We start from the raw sequence: 14,797 nt of genomic DNA on the forward strand, positions 1-14,797 counted from the left end.
GACAGATCTTTAAAAAAAGCAAAGGCCAATTATATAGATTCAGAGTCGGTAATGAGCCTAAAACTGTTTGATCATTTCGGCTCCCGCTGGGCGAGCGAGAAGCGGATGAGCTGCCGCAGGGACGCGTCAGCACGAGAAGCGCGGGGCTCTGCTGCCTCTTTGTGGCGAAGGAGGTGTCACCACCGTGTGCCCTCCGTGCTGCTTGGGATGAGGATGAGGGGCTCCTGGGGGCTGCAGGGCAGGCTGGGACCCCATCGGCATGGGACAGGCAGGGGCACAGGGTTCAGAGCCAGCTAAGGAGGCAAAACCCGGGCACCGAGGCTGGGAAGATTCTGGTTTCTGGTGCTCAGAGGTGAAATTGCAGTTTTCCAAGGAAAACCTGAAACAATTGAAAGCAACAAAATTATGGAAATGGAGCGGAAATTTTGGCAGGTGCTTCTCATGGATGGGCAGGGACAGATCCTTCCTTCCTGCAGGAGAGACTCCAGCTGTCCTCTGCCAGGACATCTAATGGCCTTAATGCCCTGTGCCATGTTACTGAACACGCCGACTTCCATCAGCTCTCAGGAAGCAGCAGTGTGGGACAGAGCTTACAGGGCTGCCAGGCAGTGACTGCCAGTGATACCACCTCACACTGCACTCCTTTAGTGCTGTCAGTCACTGTGAAGCCAGGGATGTGCACTGTAATCCCAGGAATTGCCATTAATTGTGGTCACTCATGCAGGCTGGGGGGCTGCTGGGCAATCTCAGTAGTGAGTTATTATGGAAAAGGCAAGGCTCAGCAGGAAACTGGGGAGCAAGCGTAAGTCCTGCGGATGAATGTGTCCAGCCGGAACCCGGAGCAAAGGACACAGGAAGGACAAACAAACTCAAAGTACAACAGGGGCCATGCAACGTGGGATGGGCGGAGCAGGGAGCAGAGCTGGCTCTCGGCAGGATGGACGCACCAGCGATCTTCACGGAGGCGGATTTTTACCAGCAGAATTTCGACCCTCAGGCATATCTGAAAGAATATTACAGCATGAGTGACGGCCAGGAAGGGGCAAACGTGTTTCTGACACAAAACTTGAAGAGCCTGCACAAAATGTTCTCCTTAGGTAAGCACTCCCGAGGTGTCCGGAGCCGTTGGATGGTGCCATTTGCAGGGCTGCCCTGGGGCTGCCAACAGCAGAGCACGTGCCCCAACAAGGAGCAGACACTGTGATACACTGACACACTCCTGCTCTCTTAAAAATATCCCTCTGCCTGCATGCATGTGTCTGTGCATACAGGGAATTGCAGCTGGAGCTGTGCCTGTTTCTGGGAACACCATCAAACCCAGCTGGGGGAGGGGGGCGTGGGCTCAGTGCCTCTGCCCCAGGAGTCGGCACTGCTCCTGCCACAGGCTCTGGACCTGCTGCAGGACTTGTCTCTGGGCTGGACTGTGGCCAGAGAGCCACAGGGGCTGTGCCGTGGGTCTGTGGCACTCGGGGTCACATTTCTGGGTTAGGGTGAGCATGGTCCGAGGGGCTCTGGGATGTCTCTGCCCTGGGGGAGGCTCCGTCCTCACTGGGATGGTTTTGCCCTGACTCTGCACCAGACGGGCTGAGAGGTGGCACCCTGATAGATGTCGGCTGTGGCCCCACCATCTACCAGCTTCTATCTGCTTGTGAGCGCTTCCAGGAGATTATTGCCCTGGACTACACCGACCAGAACCGCCGGGAGCTGGAGAGGTGGCTGAGGAACGAAGAAGGAGCCTTTGACTGGGTGCCAGTGGTGAAATACGTCTGTGAGCTGGAAGGGGACAGGTGAGGCTGGTGTCCAACCACAGTGGCCATGGAGCCACAGGCACAGATGTTAAATAACCACGGAACTTCCTCTACTTTTTTGTGGATTTCCTTGCCAGGGAGAAGTGGGCTGAGAAACAGGAGAAAGTGAGGAAGAAGGTGAAGCAGGTTCTGAAGTGCGACGTGACCAGAGCCAACCCCACGGGCGCTGTGTCCCTGCCACCAGCCGACTGCATCGTCTCCACCCTGTGCCTGGAGGGCGCCTGCAAGGACCTGCCCACCTTCCGCAGCGCCCTGAGGAACATCGGGACCCTCGTGAAGCCCGGGGGGCACCTGGTGCTGGTGACCGTCCTCGGGGAAACCTACTACGCCTTCAACAAGCAGGTTTTCTCGTGCCTCCGCCTGGAGAAACACGAGGTGGAGGCAGCTGTGGAGGCTGCTGGCTTTGAGGTGACGTTCAGCGAGGCGCAGCCGTACGCGGTGAGCGAGGAGCGCACGGACTGCCAGGGTACGCTCGGCCTGGTGGCACGCAGGCGTCCCTCCGTGTAGTGTGAGGGCACGGGGGGGAGAACAGCCGTGAGCCTGGGCTCAGAAAGTCCTGCTGGTGTAACCCAGCCCTTTATCTGGCACCAAGTAAACTCCTGAGCGCTCTAACCATGGATTTGTGTGGCACACATGGCACCAGCACTCCAGCAGCCCATGCCCGTGGTAACCGTGCTGGCTCCCCCTGGTCCAGGGACAGGGACAGTGTCCCAGTCCCTTCCCTGCTATCCTTCCAAGCCAGCACAGAGCTTCTGAGAGGCTTCCCTCTCTCAGCTATGATGTGCTTTTTGGAGAGCAAAACCCACTCCTATGGGAAAAATGTTTGGCCACAAAGGCACTGAACTCGTCCCCACCCAGAACCGTTTGTGGGCAAGTCCTGCAGGCTCGCACCGAGAAGCTCTGGGGGGAAAGGACTCTGTGGAGGGCAGCAGCAGGCCCCGCACCCACCCAGCCCCCAGCAGAGCTGGGGGCACGTGCTGATCCTTTCAGCACACCTGTAAAAAACAGTTGTTTGACCCAATGCTGCAGCCCCAGCAAGCAGTACCTGCCGGGCACTGGCACCGGGAGCAGGGCAGAGGGATTGCTGTCCCCAGGGCACCTCTTTTGCCCGCAGCACCACAGGCCAGACACAGTTGTCCCCCACGGTTTAAGACCTGTGACACACCAGAGGTTCATCACACAGATACTCGAGCCCAGCCATATGTAATAATCACTAATATTTGCATACTCAACATGCCTCAGTTCTCAAGAGGGTTTCTTTTGGGTAAATGGTTAAGATTTGTTGCTGAAGGTCCCTTCCAACACAAACCATCCCATGATTCTATGACTTTGAGTGAACACATTGTCCTGGGTACCTCTACCAGGCAAGGGAAGCAAGGAAGAAAGCCATAATTATATAAATATACAGAAAAGCAAACAACCCCCCCCCCCCAAAAAGTAAATCACCAAGAGCCTTTTCTAAAGTTGAAATTAGCAAGTGAAATTGGTTGAAATTTCCCAGTATTCCTGAGTGCCTGCACTTCAAGAGTGAAAACAAGACAGCTAAAATGGGGTTTCCCCCCCAAATCAAAAATGTTTCTAGTTTTCCACTTTGCTCCTTCAAAGAGCAAAAAGGGCACAAACCAGTGACACAAAAAGCACAACAGAATTCCAAAAGCGAGTCTGTGAAGCACCTGAAGTGGCTCCTGTTCTCTGAGCCGGGCCTGAGCCCAGCAGGACCCGCACGTGGAATGAGCCCCGATGGCACACGAGCGTCACACGCTCCCAGCCGAGCCCGAGGGGAGCCGGGGAGGGGAAAGAAGGCACAGCAAGGCAAACGAGGCTCCAGGGAAATTAAGGCAAAGTGGAAGTCCTGGCAAAGCGAGGTAATAACTCCCTTTCTGAACGAGTGGCTGTTTGGGATTTAACCAGGCGGACGCGATTAATCCAAATGGATATAAATTCTAGGTGCGGTGGCGAGTAATGGGGTGGAGAGAATGAACGGCACCCAATTAACAGGGAAAGCAGAGCTGTGCTGGGACCTAATGAGAAACGAAGCTCAACTGCCCCCTCCCGAAATTCCTCCAGATGGAAAACGCCCGTTTTACATCCCGCGTCTTCTGGGATTCCCAGGGGATTACAGTGGCTGGGGAGATTCAACGGCACGGGAGCCGCTTTCCAAATTCCTTGGAGAAGTGAAGTCGCCGGGAAGGGCGCTCTGACGGGATCCAGCCACGGGAGCAGCTGGGCTCGGAGGGAGAGAGGGGCCGGGAGCCCCGGGAGGGGACACCCAGTGTACCACCGCAGCCCTCCCGGGATTCAGGGTCTCGGCGGCTTCCCGGTCTCCAAACAGCCCGTCTGGGGGGTTTTAACCTGCGCCCCCGGTTTTAACCGGCTGGCTCCGACCCCCTCGGTTTCCCAACGGGAATAACAGGGAAAGGGGGAACGCCCGGCACCAGCCGCGCGGTGTCACCGCCTGGACGCAGGTGCTGTCGCGACACCGGGACACGCGACACATCCACGATTCCCTCGCGACAAACGGGGTTTATTGCCGGTTATTAGTTAATTACAGGTTATCAGTTAATTCCCGAGGCCCAGGAGGGCGCGGGGCAGCGGGGCGGGACTCCGCACATCCCGTGTCCCCCGGGGAGGAGCGGGGCCGTCCCGCCGGGATTCCGCCCCCGAGGCCGCAGCCTCGTTTTCGTTCCCTTTCCTAATTCCCATTCCCGTTCCCTTTCCCAATTCCCATTCCCATTCCCGTTCCCGTTCCCCGCCCCGCGCCTCGGAAGGGCCGTGCGCGCAGCCGCCGTCGCGCAGTGACGTCGCGCGGTCGCGCAGCGACGTCACGCGGTCGCGCCCGCGCACGCGGAGAGCGGTCGCCAGAGAGCGCGCGCTCGGCAGGGCCCGGGCTCGGCCATGGGGGCGGCGGCGGCCGAGGCGAACCGGACGCTCTTCGTGGGCAACCTGGACCCAAAGGTCACCGAGGAGATCATCTTCGAGCTCTTCCACCAGGTATCGCTCGGGCCCCGAGCTGGGTGCGCAGGGGAGGGCGCGACGGGGCGGGGAGGCCTCGGCACAGCGGGCTGGGGGGGGGGGGGGGGGCTGGGCTACGGCGGCCGTCGCGGGACATGGTTCGGCGGCGGTTCCTTCCCCCCCGGTGTTTGTTTAACGCTTTCGGTCTCGGTGCCAGGCGGGGCCCGTGATCACCGTGAAGATCCCGAAGGACCGGGACGGACGACCCAAGCAGTTCGCCTTCGTCAATTTCAAACACGAGGTGTCGGTGCCGTACGGGCTGCAGCTGCTCAACGGGATCAAGCTGTACGGGCGGCCCATGCGCATCCAGTTCCGATCAGGTACCCCGGGAGGGGCCACAAATCCCCCTTTTCCTGCAGGGAAAGTGAACTGCCGTCAGCTGCTCCCCAGCCTCCAATGGATTCGTGTTTCATTGGGCACATTCAGGTGCCTCTCACCCAGGGGCCCCTCACCTGCCTGCTCTGCTCACCTCACGCTCTTGTCCCGCTGCTTCCACCAGGGACCCTCTGTCCCTCGTGGCTGGTGTAACCCCCTTGGCTGAGCCTTCTCCTTGGGTTGTTACTGATTATTCCTTCTGTACCCTTGAGATCTGTTGTAAGTTATCACAGGAGCACTAAAAGTCACATCTCGTGGTGGTTAAATGAGGCACGTGGTCGCAATATCGCTGCCCTTTCCTGGTGGGAATTGTTTTGGAGACTGGACCCATGTGCTTTCGCAGATCCCTTACAAAACTTGAGAGCAAATGAAGCTTGTGAAAGCTGTTGGTGTCCTTCACCCCCAAGTTCCTCTCATTGGTGTTTGTGGGTCTCCTGAAATGTTTGTGTCTCCCCAGGGAGCAGTCATGCAGCCCAGGACACAAGTCTATCCTGTTCCCCGCTCGGAGCTGCTGGCACCATTCCTCCTGGAATGCCACATCTAGCCTCCAACTGCAGCAGGTACGAATCCCACCAGCCCTGGAGCTTGGAGTGGAGAGCGGCATTGCACGGCTCGTTGGCTCCAGCTTCTCTTCCCCAGGGCACCATGGTCTGTCTCCCCTAGGGAGGGAACATGGCCAGGGTGAAGATGCCCCTTGGACTGCAGCAGTCGTGTTTAATGCTGGAATCCCTGCTCTGTTTTCCCTGCAGATACGAGAGGGTTACCGAGGGCATGGCTTCCATGGGGTTCCCGCCGAGCCTGCAGAGACAAGCGGTGGTATGTCCATGGCACACACTCACGGGCAGCATGGGGTGGAGCTGCCTCCCCTTTTTGGAGTCCTTGTTTCCTGTTGTGATTGTGAGAGGTTGTGGGAATATTCTTTTGGAGCCTCAAAGGGACAATTCCAGAAGATCTGAAGCTCCTGGTATCCAGGGTGTCAGTCAGGAGGGCTCTGAGCTGTGGGAGCTCAGCTGTGGGAGAAGCAGTGGGCAAGGGCTGTTCCGTAAATTCCCGTTCAGTCTTGCTTGCCCATCGACCTGTTCCATTCTCCTGGTATTTACAGTGTGATCTGGAGGCCAGCACAGGGTTTAGGTGTTTCTCTGCCCCTTCAAGCACCAAACCCACCCTCCCTTTCCCCTCTCCCCCTCCCAGATGAACAGCATGGCACGGCAGCAGCCCCAGTTCGGCAGCAAGTACGAGCAGCCCAGCTTCGCCCCTCCCGCCTACCCCCACGCCTTCCACGCCCCGCCACCGGGCTCCCCTTTGCCGCGGCGCCCCGAGGGGCCGGTGCTGCGCAAGGGCCGGCTGGCCGCCCACCCCTACCCGCCGGACAGCCGGCACTTCGGCCGCGAGCGCTTTGGCCCCGACTACGGCCGCGGCAAGCGGGACGACTACGGCTTCGACGAGAGGGGCCACGACGCCGAGCACCACTACCGGGGCGGCCGGGACGAGCCCTACAACGACAGGCACCGGGACGGCTGGAGCCACGACTACGACCACCGCAGGGAGAGCTACAGGGAGGCCAAGTGGCACCCGTCGCGGCACTGACGGACTCTGAGCGCAAAGCAAACGCGACCCGTTTCTTACTGAGTACGTGTATAAAATGCCTTCCCCACAAAAAAAAACCCCTAGTGAAGTCACCTTTTAGTGTTTGTTTGTAAAAATACCAGCAGCCCAGTCCTGCCAAACTCTGGTCTCAGTTTTAAATGTGTTAACTCACACCTCAGGGTTCTTCATGGGGAAAAGAAAAACACCGTGATGGAGTTTGGGAGAAACCGTGGCTGTCGGTGCTTTTGGAGGAGAGGAGGCTGTCTTTATCAGATGGGCAGGTCCAGCCTTTTAAGCAGAATAGAGGTGGGACAGATGCTGCCTGGTGTCTGCAATATTCCTCATGGCATTTTTGATACAGAATCAGAATCACAGAATGGTCTGGGTTGGAAGGAACCTTAAAGCTCATCTCATTCCAACCCACTGCCGTGGGCAAGGACACCTTCTACTAACCCAGGCTGGCCCAAGCCGCAACCAACCTGGCATTGAACACTTCCAGGGCTGAGGCATCCACAACATCCCTGTGCAACCTGTTCCAGTGCCTCACCCTCGCAGTAAAGAACTTTTTCCCAATATCTCGTCTAAACCTACTCTTTCAATTTGAACCCATTGTCTCATGTTCCCTTTGAATATTCCAATACTGCCTTGGAGAAGAGCATTAAAGTCTCCCAGGGGAAAGCCGGCGGGTGAACCTCCTCCTTCGGGGCGGGGAGCGCGGCCCCGGGGCGGGCAGGAGCGCGCTGGGCTGCACGCGCCGCCTCGGGACTACATCTCCCAGCAGCCTCCGCGACGCGCCCACAGCCGGGGGAGCGCGGGCGGCGGCGCGGGGGCCGCCGGGAGCTGTAGTCCGGCGGCGATGCTGGGCGGCGGCCGCGCCGGCCTGGGCCGCCTGCGGAGCTGCGCCGGGCGGCTGTGGCGGGGCCGGCGGCGGGCGGCGGCCATGGCCGGCGGCGACATGGGGCAGCGCATGGTCTGGGTGGACCTGGAGGTGCGGGGCGGCGGCGCGGGGCGGCGGGGGGCGCGGGCAGGGCGGGAAAGGGGGGCGCGGGCCCCCCGGGCGTGCTGACGCGGCCGCTCGCCCCGTGGCAGATGACGGGCCTGGACGTGGAGAAGGACCAGATCCTGGAGATGGCGTGTCTGATCACCGACTGCGACCTCAACGTGTTGGCCGAGGTGAGGGGCGGGACGGGCCTGCCGGGCCCCGCGCCGCTTCCAGGGGCTGAGGGAACAAAGCATCGGGCGGGCAGCGGGGGATCCCCACCGGGAGCGCGGGGACGGGACCTGCGTCACGTTGCACTTCGCGTCTCAGGGCTGAAACTGCGCCGTGCTCTGCCTGTGCTTGGGACTAAACTTTTAGTCGCTTCTAAACTTGTTTTCCATTATCTTTTTTGTTCCATGTTTTTTTCCAGGGCCCGAACCTGATTATCAACCAGCCCGACGAGCTGCTGGAGAGCATGTCCGAGTGGTGCAAGGAGCATCACGGGAAGGTAAAAACCCTTCTCTGCCTTCGCCAGATGAGAATGACGTGTAATTCAGAGCGATCAGCTGCAGCACGGCCGCCTTAGCAGGGACAACTCCTGTGCTGAGCAGTTTGCAAGTCAGAGGGGATGGAGGACGGGAGACAGTATCATCCTTATTTTGTAGCAGGGAGCCGAGGCAAAACATTTTGCCAAAGGTCTCACAAGTGATCTGTGGCACAGAGCAAGCTGCACTCAGGAATCGTGCCTTCATCTTTAGCCTTCATCTTCCAGCTTGCCTAGAGCAGCTTGTGCTTTGCAGTCTGGTTTTTAATAAGTTGGAATAGCGCTGGAAGCTACTTCCTTGAGCTCAGGAAGCATCAGCACCACCCAGCAGCCCTGAGAGGGCTGGAGCAGGCAGGGGGAGCGCGGAAGGGGATCTGTTGCTCAGGGATGTGCCGCTGGCTCCCGTCCCCCAGGGTTTGATCTCAGCCTCCTCCTCCCATTGTGAGGTTGGGAGCTGGGGTTTGACTCCCCAGTCCTCTTGTGGAGCTGATGGCTTGTCCTGCCTCTGTGGGAGCCCTGGTGTAGGCTGGGTTGGGTGGGTTCCTCCATCAGCTCCTCCCGGTGAATCCTCTTCCATCTGACATAAAATAATTTAAAGACTAATTCCAGATGAGAAGGGGAAGGTGAGGCTTGAAGGCCCAAGTGCAGAACAGTCCAGAGCTGATGAAATGCAGATTTCTGCATGCAGATTTCGGTATATGTGGGATTAAACAGGCCTGTAAACACTGGGCTGTTATTCTTGCCTGTCCCCTCAGCACTGGGAACCTCGTGCATTTTTTCACCGAAAGCATCACTTTTGCAGCAAGAGATTATTTTTAGTTCTTTGGGCCACCAAAGAAAGGTTCCTCCTTGCCAGCAGCAAGAGAGCAAATGGATTTTCCAGTCCCTGATGAATGAATTGAAATTCGAGTTAGTTTTCAATTAAGAGCTGAAGTTTCAAGACACCCATATCCCTGCTTTCTCCCCCCTTCGGCGTCTCACTCTCTGTGGGAAGGATTAACAGGAGTTTGGAAAATGAATATTAATTTACTGTGATGGGTGCTTTTCCCTGCTCCAGTTGAAGATTCCAGCTCAGCTTCAGCTTGGGAGTGAATTGGAGATGGTAACACGCGTCCTCGTTGCTCCTGAGGAGCTACTTATTTTTAATTGACTAAGAGAAGAGAAGCAATTAGAATATAGATGAAAATGCAGCCACATAATGAATTTTTTAACCACCACTTGGATCTGTCAAGTAGATTTTTGCAGCACAGTCATGGAAATATATAGTGTAGCCAGATGGAAATAAATCACTGAGAACACTTGGAGAGGATTTGACATTTAACTATTGAAAAAAAAAGAAGGGAGGAATTTTTCTGATTTATAGGAGTCTTGATAAACACTTAAGGCAGGATCCTGGTTGCTTGTGTTCACTGATACCTGCTGCTCTCTGCTGGGGAGGTGAGTGCCTCTCCTGAAACAGGGATGTAAAGGGATGTAATGCTCTCCTGGGTCACAGACGGGCAGGTGGATAAATGAGGCCTCATGTCTCAGTAATTGAGAAGAGCCCCGAGAAAGAAATAAAAGAAAAAAGCAAAGAAATAAAAGAAAAAGCCCCAACCCTCATAGGAAGGTCAGTGCTGCCAGGACTATATACCTGCCTTGGTTTTACGTACCAAGCAGGAGGTTCCTGGGCAGAATTGAGGCTGGGGGTGTCCCAGAGAACAGAAACACAGTTCAAGAATTACCTGGGGAACAAACTGCACTCGAAGGGATGACCTTTTGCTGTAGAGTTAAACATTTACTTGAGAACTGGAGCGTTCCTGACAGTATCTGTGGCAGGGTGTTTCTGATTTATGACTTGGCTCTTTTTTGCAGTCTGGCCTTACTAAGGCTGTGAAGGAGAGTAAAATCTCATTGCAGCAAGCAGAGTACGAGTTCCTGTCCTTCGTGCGGCAGCAGACACCCCCGGGGCTCTGTCCTCTCGCAGGTGAAGCATCTTCTTTCTTAACAACAACAGCTTCATCCCTCCTACACTCCCAGCTGGATGCAAACACCTGCCAACGCATGTGGTAGGGATGTGCTCATGTTCTGTGCTGCACCTTTTCCTCACTGGGCATCCAGCCAAAGGCCAAATATGGATTTTCCAGGTGTCCTGCTACCTGTAACTGTGTTCAGAATGTTCAGATACAGTCTTGGGATGGGTGCTGAGTGAAATTAATACCAATGGCCGCTTTCACTTGGCAGAAAACCCAACGTTCGCATGGTTCTTTGATATTTATCTGTGTGACAGAAATTGTGGGAGTAGTAACAGAGGAATTACTAGAGGTATTAGTATTTAAACCCCGTGTGATCCTGCAATGAAAATCTGACAAACCTTTACAATCATATTTACTAGAAAATGGGATAAATGAGCTGCTTGTGAATGGCTTTTCCTCCCCTGTGATCTCTCCCAGCTCGCTCATCCTGCCGCTCGTTTCCATGTTGCTCTGTAGCGTCTTTGAAGAAACATCTTGTTTTGTGTCTTTGTAGGTAACTCTGTTCATGCAGATAAGAAATTCCTTGACAAATACATGCCGCAGTTCATGAGGCACCTTCATTACAGGATCGTTGATGTGAGCACTGTCAAGGAACTTTGCAGGTAAGTGTTCCCCCAATTAAGTGGTTTGAAGGACACCCTGGGGATGCCTGTTCGTGGTGCTGGGGCTCTGCAGTTCTTAGCAGGGGGACTCGCAGAGCTGTGGCTTCTCTGGGTGTCAGTGGAACCAAAATCCTTTCATCACGTGTAACAAACCTTCAGCAGCCAGCAGACATGGTTTTGAATCCCAGTTTCCTTTCTAATTTTTCCACTTGCAGGCGCTGGTATCCAGAGGAATATGAGTTCGCACCAAAGAAGGCAGCTTCTCACAGGTGAGCTTTGTGCTCCTGTCTGTGACACAGCAGGGCTCTGGAACCAGGCTCTTCTGGAGCAGGATATGGGGCTCCCTGTTTCAGCATCCTGAGTCTGATGCAGGTGGAGGCTGTGTGCTTCTGCTCCCTGTCAGACATTTGTATCCTCCTGTCTGAAGCCTGGATAGTGTAAGGAAAGGGATTATTAAAATCCAGAGAAACAGAAGTTTCCTCATCCCTTCAGTCACTTAACAGGGGTTTATCTGCCCTTGTTTTGAGGCAGAGTTGGTCACAGAGACACTGAAATTGGAGAACTGCAGATGGGGAGGTGAGAGTCTGACAGGTGCACCATCCATACACATCAGTTTGGTTTCGTGCAACCTGGAAGTTTTCAGTGGTGTTGGGATCCAGGTGTAGCTGGAGGTGCACACAGGTGCCTTGAAACCTTCCTTAATTCTCTTTCAGAGCACTCGATGACATCAGGGAAAGCATCAAAGAACTCCAGTTCTACAGAGACCACATCTTCAAGAGGAAAACGGATGAGAAGAAAAGGAAACTGATTGAGAACGGGGAGAGCGATAAAGCTGCCAGCTGATTCCCCCTCCTGCCACGCCGCCCCAGCACACACTAGATGCGTCTCCTGGTTCTTTTCTGTTTGCCAGTCTCTCGGGAAGCTGCCCCCTGGGTTACCTTGTTTCTTACCAGCTGTTCAATGCAGAGGAAGCCTGAGTTGCTGCTGCTTTTCAGTTTGAGCGGGGAACCGACACCCTGGGCCTCGGCAGCGCCCGGGGTCGGGTGTTCTAGGTAAAACACGCTGTTTGATACTCCTTGCACCTGGTTTTAGGTGCAGTCTTTCATGACACAATAAAAAAAGGTCTGTTGAAAGATGGTGGTTTTGGACAGCCTTTCTTTGGTGCTCGCCATACAGCCAGGTGAACCAGCTGCTCATGGGTTTGGAGAGGAAAACACTCTGGGAAATTACCATCACTGCACTGGAATGGTGTGGGTGCCAGTCCTTCATGGGCATTGAAAAGAGCGGGTTGGTCAGCCTGGAGGAGACTGAGGGGAGACCTCATTGGGGTTTGCAGCTTCCAAAGAAGGGGCAATGCTCTCAGGCACATGGTGGGATCTTTGGGGTTATCCTGGGCAGGGCCAGGAGTTGGACTTGATGGTCCTTGTGGGTCCCTTCCAACTCAGGATATTCCATGATTCTTTGAGTCCTTATCAATAAGGCAGCTGCATCAGACTTTAATCTTCACTTTGAAAGTACCTGCCCTGTAACTCCCGTGTTTTCAAAACACACTCATGAGAGTAGAAACCACAAAAAGCTGCTTCCATCACCCAAACTACCCCCTGGTTGAGCTTCCAGAGGAAGCATGACTGCTTTGTAGGTGTGGAGTCTGAAAAAATGGAAGTATAAAAGGAATGTACATCAGGAGAGGGACCTTAGCTTTTGTCTGCAATTAGTTTCCTCTGTTCACCAACACCATCCCGAACATTGGAGTTAAAGTGTTTATAAAACATTCTGTCTAGTAACAGAAACTGTGACATAACTCAGTGTTGAACAGCCACATGCAAATCACAGAGTAGGTAAGACATGGATCACAGGGACAACTGCCATCCCAGGAATGCACAAGAGGTAGGACTGAGAAGATAAGAGGTGTCACCAGTTACCAGACAAAAACCACACAAGTACCCAGATCCCTCTGCCCCTGCATCCCTGACATTCACTGCCCCAGTAATTAGCGTGGAGGCTCTGAAGGAGAAGGTGCTGCAGAGCTTTACATTCATGAAGCTCTTTGCTACCAAAAACAGTTGTGGGGAAGGGTCTGAGGTGGTGAGAAACACTTCAGAAAACAAAACACACAGGACCAAACCAAGTCCAGTGTCCCTCTTCCCCACAGGGAGCCACCTGCCCACGCTGCAGGTACAGCCCCGTGCACGTGAAGCATTCAGTGCATCCCTCAGAGCTGGTGTCCTGCCTCCAGCCACTGCTCCCAACCTCCCCTGGGATGTCCTGGAGCAGGAGCTACCGGCTCATAACGCAGCCCGGGGTGTGCAGCTCCCTGGTGCATTTTTATTACAGGCATTAATAGTAACAGCCATCCAGGGCTCCTCAATCCCACTGATTGTTGGAGCACCTGCTCTGCCAACCCTGGGAACGATTGTTATTGGAGAGAGGCCATTAAAATGGTTAATGGGGCAAATAAATGAGTCTGTGAAATGTCTCTCTCCTCTGTCACAGAGTCCCAGGTAGGCTGCCAATTGCAGCGAGGTTTGTTTCCTGTGTACCAGAACCCGTGGGCAGGGCTGAGGGACATCCCTGGATGGGGTTACCACCTGCAGAGATGCCTGGGGTGCATCCCCGCAGCGCTGCCGACCCCCCACCCACCGGGACCCTGTGCTGGTGCTGTGTTAGGACCAAGAGCACGCAGTTCACCCTTGTCCCAGCAGCTGCCTGGACCCACCTCATGGCCACACACCAGTGGAATCCACTTTGTCTTTCATTTCCATGTTAGTTTTCTACCCTTCCTTTGACTTTTTCTTTCTGTGACCTACTTCTCCTGCTTTTCATATTTTATTCCCTTTTAAGAGGCTTTTTGTTTTTCTCAAAACATTTTTTAAGGAAAATATGCCACCTGTGTTTATACATTTTAAAATATTGTTTATTCTTGCTTCTGAAGTAATGGTGCTGTATGGAGGATTTTTATCTCGTTTCCCTCTGTTATGCAATAGCATTCCTGGTTTTCTGTGCTGGCATCGTTTGAAGTTCTGATTTAGTACAAATTTGTCACGCACTTGGCAGAGCACAGATAAACCCCACCAAAGCCTCTGTTATTTTGGGCTGGAAACAAAGCTCCCTCCTGCAGCAGGGGCTGGGGAGGGGGAACAGGTATGGACCCCCCAGCTTTGCACCATTCCCTTCTCCAGAAGCACTTGCACCAGGCGTTGCTTCCAAGTGTGATGCTCTGAAAGCTCCACCAGCATCGCACCCACAATCACAGAGGTTCCAGGTACAGGAATGCAAATAACTGTGGTTTTGATTGTGGTAGCTGATAAAACTTCCTCAAAGGCAAATACAGAGTATGCCTGGGGTTTTCAGGGGAATTTCATAAGTTATGTTGGCCCCTGTAATTATTTATTTGAAATAGAAATTTGCAGAGAGGTCTCAGGTCTTCTTAATACCACATTAATAATGTACCCACGGGTTACAGAGCAACTTTAAATCCACATCACTTATTCCAGCCAGGTGTTGGAGCAATCCTTGCCCTGAATGTGCCACGGCTCTGGTCAGAAACACCCACCCTCAGTTCCCCCATTTAACCCTCATGGAAATCCCTCTCCCAGGACAGAGAGCGGGATCCAGGTGGTTTAACAGCACATTAAACCCTTTACTGCACAAGGAGTTTGTGTTCCCATTCTCTATTTGGAACAGGAGTCCCACAGCTCCAGCTGCTGCCAGGCTGGAGGCTTTCCCATTTGGAAACTCCTTCCAGACACGAGTCATTCGAGCTTCCCATGACTCATCCATCCATCTATCCGTCCATCCCTCCCTCCTTCCCATCTTTTCTCTGCCCTTCCCTGCACCTCTTTGTCTCCATCCATCAACACTGCACTGTTTAGTCG

General features: G+C 54.5%; 3 protein-coding genes across 5 annotated transcripts; all 3 read left to right on the forward strand.

The window, feature by feature from the left end:
* The first annotated feature begins 870 nt into the window (after positions 1–870).
* Positions 871–4,368, forward strand: NNMT (nicotinamide N-methyltransferase). Of its 3 annotated transcripts, XR_004360763.1 has the most exons (5): positions 872–1,097; positions 1,580–1,787; positions 1,886–2,246; positions 3,510–3,673; positions 3,756–4,364. XR_004360763.1 is itself a non-coding variant. In XM_032709718.1 (4 exons), exons 1-4 carry the CDS (start codon positions 938–940, stop codon positions 3,513–3,515), a joined length of 735 nt encoding a protein of 244 aa, XP_032565609.1. In that variant the 5' UTR covers positions 872–937; the 3' UTR covers positions 3,516–4,368. The 3 variants fall into 3 exon arrangements, 2 of the variants coding, with proteins under 2 accessions (XP_032565608.1, XP_032565609.1); XM_032709718.1 differs by having other exon boundaries at positions 3,510–4,368; XM_032709717.1 differs by lacking the exons at positions 3,510–3,673; positions 3,756–4,364 and having other exon boundaries at positions 871–1,097; positions 1,886–2,425.
* Positions 4,369–4,641: 273 nt separating this feature from the next.
* Positions 4,642–7,357, forward strand: RBM7 (RNA binding motif protein 7). Its single transcript, XM_032709520.1, has 5 exons — positions 4,642–4,799; positions 4,978–5,140; positions 5,653–5,755; positions 5,945–6,011; positions 6,387–7,357. The coding sequence occupies exons 1-5, from the start codon at positions 4,704–4,706 to the stop codon at positions 6,780–6,782; spliced, it is 825 nt and encodes a 274-aa protein (XP_032565411.1). The 5' UTR covers positions 4,642–4,703; the 3' UTR covers positions 6,783–7,357.
* A 280-nt stretch (positions 7,358–7,637) lies between these two features.
* On the forward strand, positions 7,638–12,055 carry REXO2 (RNA exonuclease 2). The gene is made up of 7 exons (XM_032709692.1): positions 7,638–7,770; positions 7,872–7,955; positions 8,192–8,269; positions 10,160–10,271; positions 10,814–10,922; positions 11,138–11,191; positions 11,636–12,055. Exons 1-7 carry the CDS (start codon positions 7,639–7,641, stop codon positions 11,763–11,765), a joined length of 699 nt encoding a protein of 232 aa, XP_032565583.1. The 5' UTR covers position 7,638; the 3' UTR covers positions 11,766–12,055.
* The last annotated feature ends 2,742 nt before the right edge of the window (positions 12,056–14,797 follow it).

Source organism: Chiroxiphia lanceolata, chromosome 23 (assembly GCF_009829145.1).
Source record: "Chiroxiphia lanceolata isolate bChiLan1 chromosome 23, bChiLan1.pri, whole genome shotgun sequence".
Classification (NCBI taxonomy): domain Eukaryota; kingdom Metazoa; phylum Chordata; class Aves; order Passeriformes; family Pipridae; genus Chiroxiphia; species Chiroxiphia lanceolata.

Bases quoted from the DNA above. Each gene is read 5' to 3' on its own strand.
- REXO2 (XM_032709692.1), top strand. From the start codon at position 7,639: ATGCTGGGCGGCGGCCGCGCCGGCCTGGGCCGCCTGCGGAGCTGCGCC. The intron at 7,771-7,871 runs GTGCGGGGCGGC...GCCCCGTGGCAG, and splicing joins TGGTCTGGGTGGACCTGGAG to ATGACGGGCCTGGACGTGGA. The intron at 11,192-11,635 runs GTGAGCTTTGTG...ATTCTCTTTCAG, and splicing joins AAGAAGGCAGCTTCTCACAG to AGCACTCGATGACATCAGGG.
- NNMT (XM_032709717.1), top strand. From the start codon at position 938: ATGGACGCACCAGCGATCTTCACGGAGGCGGATTTTTACCAGCAGAAT. The intron at 1,098-1,579 runs GTAAGCACTCCC...ACTCTGCACCAG, and splicing joins GCACAAAATGTTCTCCTTAG to ACGGGCTGAGAGGTGGCACC. The intron at 1,788-1,885 runs GTGAGGCTGGTG...TTTCCTTGCCAG, and splicing joins TGTGAGCTGGAAGGGGACAG to GGAGAAGTGGGCTGAGAAAC.
- RBM7 (XM_032709520.1), top strand. From the start codon at position 4,704: ATGGGGGCGGCGGCGGCCGAGGCGAACCGGACGCTCTTCGTGGGCAAC. The intron at 4,800-4,977 runs GTATCGCTCGGG...TCTCGGTGCCAG, and splicing joins TCTTCGAGCTCTTCCACCAG to GCGGGGCCCGTGATCACCGT. The intron at 5,141-5,652 runs GTACCCCGGGAG...GTGTCTCCCCAG, and splicing joins GCGCATCCAGTTCCGATCAG to GGAGCAGTCATGCAGCCCAG.